The sequence below is a fragment of the Oncorhynchus keta genome, chromosome 34, assembly GCF_023373465.1.
Source record: "Oncorhynchus keta strain PuntledgeMale-10-30-2019 chromosome 34, Oket_V2, whole genome shotgun sequence".
In the NCBI taxonomy this organism is placed as follows: domain Eukaryota; kingdom Metazoa; phylum Chordata; class Actinopteri; order Salmoniformes; family Salmonidae; genus Oncorhynchus; species Oncorhynchus keta.
In genome coordinates this window covers 19,129,320-19,138,972 of record NC_068454.1, presented here as the reverse complement: position 1 = coordinate 19,138,972, position 9,653 = coordinate 19,129,320, and the positions used below count along the sequence as shown (strand labels likewise).

Genomic DNA, 9,653 nt, shown 5'->3' with positions numbered 1-9,653 from the left:
TTACACTGTCCTCTGAACGGAAAAGGAGATGAAAGTGTGTTCTTGTTTCAGTTGTCTCCGATTTACTTGGAAAAGATGAAAGTGTGTTCTTGTTTCAGTTGTCTCCGATTTACACTGTTTCAGTTGTCTCCGATTTACACTGTCCTCTGAACGGAAAAGGAGATGAAAGTGTGTTCTTGTTTCAGTTGTCTCCGATTTACACTGTCCTCTGAACGGAAAAGGAGATGAAAGTGTGTTCTTGTTTCAGTTGTCTCCGATTTACACTGTCCTCTGAACGGAAAAGGAGATGAAAGTGTGTTCTTGTTTCAGTTGTCTCCGATTTACACTGTCCTCTGAACGGAAAAGGAGATGAAAGTGTGTTCTTGTTTCAGTTGTCTCCGATTTACACTGTCCTCTGAACGGAAAAGGAGATGAAAGTGTGTTCTTGTTTCAGTTGTCTCCGATTTACACTGTCCTCTGAACGGAAAAGGAGATGTTCTTGTTTCAATTTAGTGTGTTCTTGTTTCAGTTGTCTCCGATTTACACTGTCCTCTGAACGGAAAAGGAGATGAAAGTGTGTTCTTGTTTCAGTTGTCTCCGATTTACACTGTCCTCTGAACGGAAAAGGAGATGAAAGTGTGTTCTTGTTTCAGTTGTCTCCGATTTACACTGTTTCAGTTGTCTCCGATTTACACTGTCCTCTGAACGGAAAAGGAGATGAAAGTGTGTTCTTGTTTCAGTTGTCTCCGACACTGTTAACGGAAAAGGAGATGAAAGTGTGTTCTGTTTCAGTTGTCTCCGATTTACACTGTCCTCTGAAAAAGGAGATGAAAGTGTGTTCTTGTTTCAGTTGTCTCCGATTTACACTGTCCTCTGAACGGAAAAGGAGATGAAAGTGTGTTCTTGTTTCAGTTGTCTCCGATTTACACTGTCCTCTGAACGGAAAAGGAGATGAAAGTGTGTTCTTGTTTCAGTTGTCTCCGATTTACACTGTCCTCTGAACGGAAAAGGAGATGAAAGTGTGTTCTTGTTTCAGTTGTCTCCGATTTACACTGTCCTCTGAACGGAAAAGGAGATGAAAGTGTGTTCTTGTTTCAGTTGTCTCCGATTTACACTGTCCTCTGAACGGAAAAGGAGATGAAAGTGTGTTCTTGTTTCAGTTGTCTCCGATTTACACTGTCCTCTGAACGGAAAAGGAGATGAAAGTGTGTTCTTGTTTCAGTTGTCTCCGATTTACACTGTCCTCTGAACGGAAAAGGAGATGAAAGTGTGTTCTTGTTTCAGTTGTCTCCGATTTACACTGTCCTCTGAACGGAAAAGGAGATGAAAGTGTGTTCTTGTTTCAGTTGTCTCCGATTTACACTGTCCTCTGAACGGAAAAGGAGATGAAAGTGTGTTCTTGTTTCAGTTGTCTCCGATTTACACTGTCCTCTGAACGGAAAAGGAGATGAAAGTGTGTTCTTGTTTCAGTTGTCTCCGATTTACACTGTCCTCTGAACGGAAAAGGAGATGAAAGTGTGTTCTTGTTTCAGTTGTCTCCGATTTACACTGTCCTCTGAACGGAAAAGGAGATGAAAGTGTGTTCTTGTTTCAGTTGTCTCCGATTTACACTGTCCTCTGAACGGAAAAGGAGATGAAAGTGTGTTCTTGTTTCAGTTGTCTCCGATTTACACTGTCCTCTGAACGGAAAAGGAGATGAAAGTGTGTTCTTGTTTCAGTTGTCTCCGATTTACACTGTCCTCTGAACGGAAAAGGAGATGAAAGTGTGTTCTTGTTTCAGTTGTCTCCGATTTACACTGTCCTCTGAACGGAAAAGGAGATGAAAGTGTGTTCTTGTTTCAGTTGTCTCCGATTTACACTGTCCTCTGAACGGAAAAGGAGATGAAAGTGTGTTCTTGTTTCAGTTGTCTCCGATTTACACTGTCCTCTGAACGGAAAAGGAGATGAAAGTGTGTTCTTGTTTCAGTTGTCTCCGATTTACACTGTCCTCTGAACGGAAAAGGAGATGAAAGTGTGTTCTTGTTTCAGTTGTCTCCGATTTACACTGTCCTCTGAACGGAAAAGGAGATGAAAGTGTGTTCTTGTTTCAGTTGTCAGTCCTGTCTCCGATTTACACTGTCCTCTGAACGGAAAAGGAGATGAAAGTGTGTTCTTGTTTCAGTTGTCTCCGATTTACACTGTCCTCTGAACGGAAAAGGAGATGAAAGTGTGTTCTTGTTTCAGTTGTCTCCGATTTACACTGTCCTCTGAACGGAAAAGGAGATGAAAGTGTGTTCTTGTTTCAGTTGTCTCCGATTTACACTGTCCTCTGAACGGAAAAGGAGATGAAAGTGTGTTCTTGTTTCAGTTGTCTCCGATTTACACTGTCCTCTGAACGGAAAAGGAGATGAAAGTGTGTTCTTGTTTCAGTTGTCTCCGATTTACACTGTCCTCTGAACGGAAAAGGAGATGAAAGTGTGTTCTTGTTTCAGTTGTCTCCGATTTACACTGTCCTCTGAATGAAAGGAAAACTGTCCTCTGAACGGAGATGAAAGTGTGTTCTTGTTTCAGTTGTCTCCGATTTACACTGTCCTCTGAACGGAAAAGGAGATGAAAGTGTGTTCTTGTTTCAGTTGTCTCCGATTTACACTGTCCTCTGAACGGAAAAGGAGATGAAAGTGTGTTCTTGTTTCAGTTGTCTCCGATTTACACTGTCCTCTGAACGGAAAAGGAGATGAAAGTGTGTTCTTGTTTCAGTTGTCTCCGATTTACACTGTCCTCTGAACGGAAAAGGAGATGAAAGTGTGTTCTTGTTTCAGTTGTCTCCGATTTACACTGTCCTCTGAACGGAAAAGGAGATGAAAGTTGTCTCCGTTTACACTTCTTGTTTCAGTTGTCTCCGATTTACACTGTCCTCTGAACGGAAAAGGAGATGAAAGTGTGTTCTTGTTTCAGTTGTCTCCGATTTACACTGTCCTCTGAACGGAAAAGGAGATGAAAGTGTGTTCTTGTTTCAGTTGTCTCCGATTTACACTGTCCTCTGAACGGAAAAGGAGATGAAAGTGTGTTCTTGTTTCAGTTGTCTCCGATTTACACTGTCCTCTGAACGGAAAAGGAGATGAAAGTGTGTTCTTGTTTCAGTTGTCTCCGATTTACACTGTCCTCTGAACGGAAAAGGAGATGAAAGTGTGTTCTTGTTTCAGTTGTCTCCGATTTACACTGTCCTCTGAACGGAAAAGGAGATGAAAGTGTGTTCTTGTTTCAGTTGTCTCCGATTTACACTGTCCTCTGAACGGAAAAGGAGATGAAAGTGTGTTCTTGTTTCAGTTGTCTCCGATTTACACTGTCCTCTGAACGGAAAAGGAGATGAAAGTGTGTTCTTGTTTCAGTTGTCTCCGATTTACACTGTCCTCTGAACGGAAAAGGAGATGAAAGTGTGTTCTTGTTTCAGTTGTCTCCGATTTACACTGTCCTCTGAACGGAAAAGGAGATGAAAGTGTGTTCTTGTTTCAGTTGTGTTCTCCTCCGATTTACACTGTCCTCTGAACGGAAAAGGAGATGAAAGTGTGTTCTTGTTTCAGTTGTCTCCGATTTACACTGTCCTCTGAACGGAAAAGGAGATGAAAGTGTGTTCTTGTTTCAGTTGTCTCCGATTTACACTGTCCTCTGAACGGAAAAGGAGATGAAAGTGTGTTCTTGTTTCAGTTGTCTCCGATTTACACTGTCCTCTGAACGGAAAAGGAGATGAAAGTGTGTTCTTGTTTCAGTTGTCTCCGATTTACACTGTCCTCTGAACGGAAAAGGAGATGAAAGTGTGTTCTTGTTTCAGTTGTCTCCGATTTACACTGTCCTCTGAACGGAAAAGGAGATGAAAGTGTGTTCTTGTTTCAGTTGTCTCCGATTTACACTGTCCTCTGAACGGAAAAGGAGATGAAAGTGTGTTCTTGTTTCAGTTGTCTCCGATTTACACTGTCCTCTGAACGGAAAAGGAGATGAAAGTGTGTTCTTGTTTCAGTTGTCTCCGATTTACACTGTCCTCTGAACGGAAAAGGAGATGAAAGTGTGTTCTTGTTTCAGTTGTCTCCGATTTACACTGTCCTCTGAACGGAAAAGGAGATGAAAGTGTGTTCTTGTTTCAGTTGTCTCCGATTTACACTGTCCTCTGAACGGAAAAGGAGATGAAAGTGTGTTCTTGTTTCAGTTGTCTCCGATTTACACTGTCCTCTGAACGGAAAAGGAGATGAAAGTGTGTTCTTGTTTCAGTTGTCTCCGATTTACACTGTCCTCTGAACGGAAAAGGAGATGAAAGTGTGTTCTTGTTTCAGTTGTCTCCGATTTACACTGTCCTCTGAACGGAAAAGGAGATGAAAGTGTGTTCTTGTTTCAGTTGTCTCCGATTTACACTGTCCTCTGAACGGAAAAGGAGATGAAAGTGTGTTCTTGTTTCAGTTGTCTCCGATTTACACTGTCCTCTGAACGGAAAAGGAGATGAAAGTGTGTTCTTGTTTCAGTTGTCTCCGATTTACACTGTCCTCTGAACGGAAAAGGAGATGAAAGTGTGTTCTTGTTTCAGTTGTCTCCGATTTACACTGTCCTCTGAACGGAAAAGGAGATGAAAGTGTGTTCTTGTTTCAGTTGTCTCCGATTTACACTGTCCTCTGAACGGAAAAGGAGATGAAAGTGTGTTCTTGTTTCAGTTGTCTCCGATTTACACTGTCCTCTGAACGGAAAAGGAGATGAAAGTGTGTTCTTGTTTCAGTTGTCTCCGATTTACACTGTCCTCTGAACGGAAAAGGAGATGAAAGTGTGTTCTTGTTTCTCAGTTGTCTCCGATTTACACTGTCCTCTGAACGGAAAAGGAGATGAAAGTGTGTTCTTGTTTCAGTTGTCTCCGATTTACACTGTCCTCTGAACGGAAAAGGAGATGAAAGTGTGTTCTTGTTTCAGTTGTCTCCGATTTACACTGTCCTCTGAACGGAAAAGGAGATGAAAGTGTGTTCTTGTTTCAGTTGTCTCCGATTTACACTGTCCTCTGAACGGAAAAGGAGATGAAAGTGTGTTCTTGTTTCAGTTGTCTCCGATTTACACTGTCCTCTGAACGGAAAAGGAGATGAAAGTGTGTTCTTGTTTCAGTTGTCTCCGATTTACACTGTCCTCTGAACGGAAAAGGAGATGAAAGTGTGTTCTTGTTTCAGTTGTCTCCGATTTACACTGTCCTCTGAACGGAAAAGGAGATGAAAGTGTGTTCTTGTTTCAGTTGTCTCCGATTTACACTGTCCTCTGAACGGAAAAGGAGATGAAAGTGTGTTCTTGTTTCAGTTGTCTCCGATTTACACTGTCCTCTGAACGGAAAAGGAGATGAAAGTGTGTTCTTGTTTCAGTTGTCTCCGATTTACACTGTCCTCTGAACGGAAAAGGAGATGAAAGTGTGTTCTTGTTTCAGTTGTCTCCGATTTACACTGTCCTCTGAACGGAAAAGGAGATGAAAGTGTGTTCTTGTTTCAGTTGTCTCCGATTTACACTGTCCTCTGAACGGAAAAGGAGATGAAAGTGTGTTCTTGTTTCAGTTGTCTCCGATTTACACTGTCCTCTGAACGGAAAAGGAGATGAAAGTGGAAGATGTGTGTGAAACTGTTTGTTTAGTCTGTCGACCTCAGCATTTCCTTCATGCCCTCTGCTAACACTGCCCTCATTCTGCTGCCACAGACACAGACACAAATGTGACTGTCTGGTCTCTGTTCCTCAGGGCTGCTGATGCTGTTCTAACAGGCCACTCAGAAAACATCATCAACTTCCACATGAGAAACATCTCCAACAGCAAGGACAAGATCCCCCTCCCACCCCTGGTAATAACACACACACACACTGCCATGATGTGATATGTAACTTGGCATACAGTCAGCTTTGATAAATACTTGATTTACAAACCCTCATTTACTCAAACCTCATTTCTTATCCTGCTGCCTTTATCGCTTTTAGAACGATCAGGCAAGACCCCTCCGAGGAGACTCCAAGCCCTCCCAGCAGTCCTCATCTCATTCCTCAGACAAGAACCACCAGACAGGGTCTAAACCTGGCCCGACTGATCAAGCGCCACCACAGCCCCCTCCCCAGGGGGTAAAGCCTGGTTCACTCACCCAGGATGGGGCCTCCTCAGCAGACATGGACCCCAAGAACCTCCATGGCAGCAGCCCTGGTAATACCATGGGTCCAGGTGACCAGACCCCTGGGTGCCAGCCCCAGTCTGAGCAGGGCATGCCTCCTCTGAACCCCCCTCAGCCTGGTGAAGGAGGAGGGCTGGGGCCCATAGGGATGGGTCAGCCTGGTCTGACCCCCCAGCAGCAACAGCAGCAACTGGCCCAGGAACTTCTCAACATGGAGGCCAACACAGAGGGCCTGTCCCAGGAACAGCTAGAGCACCGCCAGCGCTCCCTCCAGACCCTGCGAGACATCCAGCGCATGCTCTTCCCAGATGACCGCGATGCCCCACCGCCACCCGGTCCTATTGGGGGACTCCCCCAGTCCCACGACGGCATGCCCGATGGGGGGCCCAGGAGGCCGGAGCAGGGCCCTCTCCAGGCCATGATGGCCCAATCCCAGAGCCTAGGTCCACCAGGGGGTTCGGGAGGGTCCCGATCCCAGGGAACCCCATTTGGCCCCCCACATGGTCACCCCAGAGACATGCCCCCTTTCCCAGATGAGCTGGGCCACATGATGGGTCCTGGAGGGTGTGGGGATGGAGATCACATGACCCCGGAGCAGGTGGCCTGGCTGAAGCTGCAGCAGGAGTTCTACGAGGAGAAGAAGAGGAAACAGGAAATGCATCATCGCCCACTTCCTCCCGACATGATGATGCACCCCCACGGGTCGCGCGGCATGATGCGAGGGCCCCCACCACCCTACCAGATGGGCCCTGGAGAGGTGTGGGTTCCAGGGGGGCCAGGAGGGCCACCAGAGCACTATCACGATCGCATGGCAATGGGCCCCAGAGGGATGCCTCCTCACATGCAGAGGATGCCTGGGTTCCCCCAGGGTATGATGAACCCTGACATGGAGGGACCCCCCAGGCCCGGGATGGGCTGGCCTGAAGACATGCCCCCGAGGATGGGGGACGGCCGGGGGTTCCCAGGAGGGCCAGGGGGTATGTTCGGAGGTCCAGGGGTGCGGGGAGAGCGCTTCCCCAACCCCCAGTCAGTCCAGGAGGCTATGTTTCACCAGGGGATGGGAGGCGACAAGGGACCGGGCCTTCCTCCACAGATGATGATGGAGATGCAAAGGATGATGGGACACCAAAGAGGTGGCATGGAGCCGGGTAACGGGGGCGGGATGATGTTTCCCAGGATGCCCGGCGAGGGCTCCATGAGCCCCTCTTCCAGACTGGTTGTGATGGGGAGCCGGGACATGGGCCCTGAGTTTGGCATGGGCCCCCATGGGAACCCCCAGCTACGAGAGGGGCCTATGAACATGAGCCCAGACGAGATGATGAGAATGAGAGGGCATCCAATGGACAACATGGGGCCCCAGGGAAGGCAGATGCACTTCACAGACCAGCCCCAGCCAGGGGACTTCCCCATGGGACCCGCACGGCCCTTCCCTGGTGGTCCTGGCGGTATGAGGGGCCCTCATGGAGAGCAGGTCTATGCTGGCCCGGAGCACAGGACCACCCCTACGGGGGGCAATGGCCGCCTCAACCACCACCCGCCCTCCGCCGGACCCCCCCAGGGCCAGAGGGGACGTAAGCCTGCAGAGCTGATCATCCAGCCAGGAGGGGGCAGCTCACCCAGTATTAACCCCCTCAAGTCCCCTCCTTTGAGGCAGGTGCAGTCCCCCATGATGGGCTCTCCCTCTGGGAACCTCAAGTCCCCCCAGACCCCCTCCCAGCTGGCTGGTATGCTCTCCGGCACTCCGGGACCCAATGGCCCCCCTAACACTGCCAACTCGGCTCCCATGAAGTCTCCTCACTCTATGATGGGGTCTGCTGGTGCCTCCCCTGTAAATATGAGGTCCCCGTCCCTCCCCAACCCTTCTCCAGGGTGGGCCTCTTCCCCAAAACCCCCCATGCCCAGCCCAGGTATCCCTCAGCAGCAAGGGGGTAAAACCCCCCTCAGTATGACCTCACCTAACATGATGGGAAATATGGAGCAAGGTACAGTACTTTTCTGGATTTCTCTTCTTTCTCCCTCCACTGCTCTCTTCTCGCTCTCCTTTCTCTTCTTTCTCCCTCCACTGCTCTCTTCTCGCTCTCCTTTCTCTTCTTTCTCCCTCCACTGCTCTCTTCTCGCTCTCCTTTCTCTTCTTTCTCCCTCCACTGCTCTCTTCTCGCTCTCCTTTCTCTTCTTTCTCCCTCCACTGCTCTCTTCTCGCTCTCCTTTCTCTTCTTTCTCCCTCCACTGCTCTCTTCTCGCTCTCCTTTCACTTCTTTCTCCCTCCACTGCTCTCTTCTCGCTCTCCTTTCTCTTCTTTCTCCCTCCACTGCTCTCTTCTCGCTCTCCTTTCTCTTCTTTCTCCCTCCACTGCTCTCTTCTCGCTCTCCTTTCTCTTCTTTCTCCCTCCACTGCTCTCTTCTCGCTCTCCTTTCTCTTCTTTCTCCATCCACTGCTCTCTTCTCGCTCTCCTTTCTCTTCTTTCTCCCTCCACTGCTCTCTTCTCGCTCTCCTTTCTCTTCTTTCTCCCTCCACTGCTCTCTTCTCGCTCTCCTTTCTCTTCTTTCTCCCTCCACTGCTCTCTTCTCGCTCTCCTTTCTCTTCTTTCTCCCTCCACTGCTCTCTTCCGCTCTCCTTTCTCTTCTTTCTCCCTCCACTGCTCTCTTCTCGCTCTCCTTTCTCTTCTTTCTCCCTCCACTGCTCTCTTCTCGCTCTCCTTTCTCTTCTTTCTCCCTCCACTGCTCTCTTCTCGCTCTCCTTTCTCTTCTTTCTCCCTCCACTGCTCTCTTCTCGCTCTCCTTTCTCTTCTTTCTCCACTGCTCTCTTTCTCTTTCCTCCACTGCTCTCTTCTCGCTCTCCTTTCTCTTCTTTCTCCCTCCACTGCTCTCTTCTCGCTCTCCTTTCTTCTTTCTCCCTCCACTGCTCTCTCCCTCCACTGCTCTCTTCTCGCTCTCCTTTCTCTTCTTTCTCCCTCCACTGCTCTCTTCTCGCTCTCCTTTCTCTTCTTTCTCCCTCCACTGCTCTCTTCTCGCTCTCCTTTCTCTTCTTTCTCCCTCCACTGCTCTCTTCTCGCTCTCCTTTCTCTTCTTTCTCCCTCCACTGCTCTCTTCTCGCTCTCCTTTCTCTTCTTTCTCCCTCCACTGCTCTCTTCTCGCTCTCCTTTCTCTTCTTTCTCCCTCCACTGCTCTCTTCTCGCTCTCCTTTCTCTTCTTTCTCCCTCCACTGCTCTCTTCTCGCTCTCCTTTCTCTTCTTTCTCCCTCCACTGCTCTCTTCTCGCTCTCCTTTCTCTTCTTTCTCCCTCCACTGCTCTCTTCTCGCTCTCCTTTCTCTTCTTTCTCCCTCCACTGCTCTCTTCTCGCTCTCCTTTCTCTTCTTTCTCCCTCCACTTCTCTTACCTGATGTGATAAACAACATTACTAATGTTGAGTTCAAGACAGAGATAATATTCATTTTGAGAGTAAAAAAAAAAGAAGCTTACTACCTGATGGAGATGCATGATTGGGTGAAGATGACATCATGTCTTGAATAGAGGGTTGTTTTGTAATGTCCCT

The 9,653-nt window shown here is 48.0% G+C and overlaps 1 protein-coding gene across 4 annotated transcripts in view; it reads left to right on the top strand.

Annotated features, from left to right (window-relative positions):
• The window catches only part of LOC118396030 (B-cell CLL/lymphoma 9 protein-like), a 61,825-nt gene that overhangs the window by 49,361 nt on the left and 2,811 nt on the right, over positions 1 to 9,653 (top strand). For all 4 annotated transcript variants that reach the window (XM_052493358.1, XM_052493357.1, XM_052493359.1 and 1 more), the window contains 2 exons: positions 5,705 to 5,804; positions 5,938 to 8,104. In XM_052493358.1, the coding sequence (XP_052349318.1) occupies positions 5,705 to 5,804; positions 5,938 to 8,104 (2,267 nt within the window). The remainder of the gene's footprint in view (positions 1 to 5,704; positions 5,805 to 5,937; positions 8,105 to 9,653) is intronic.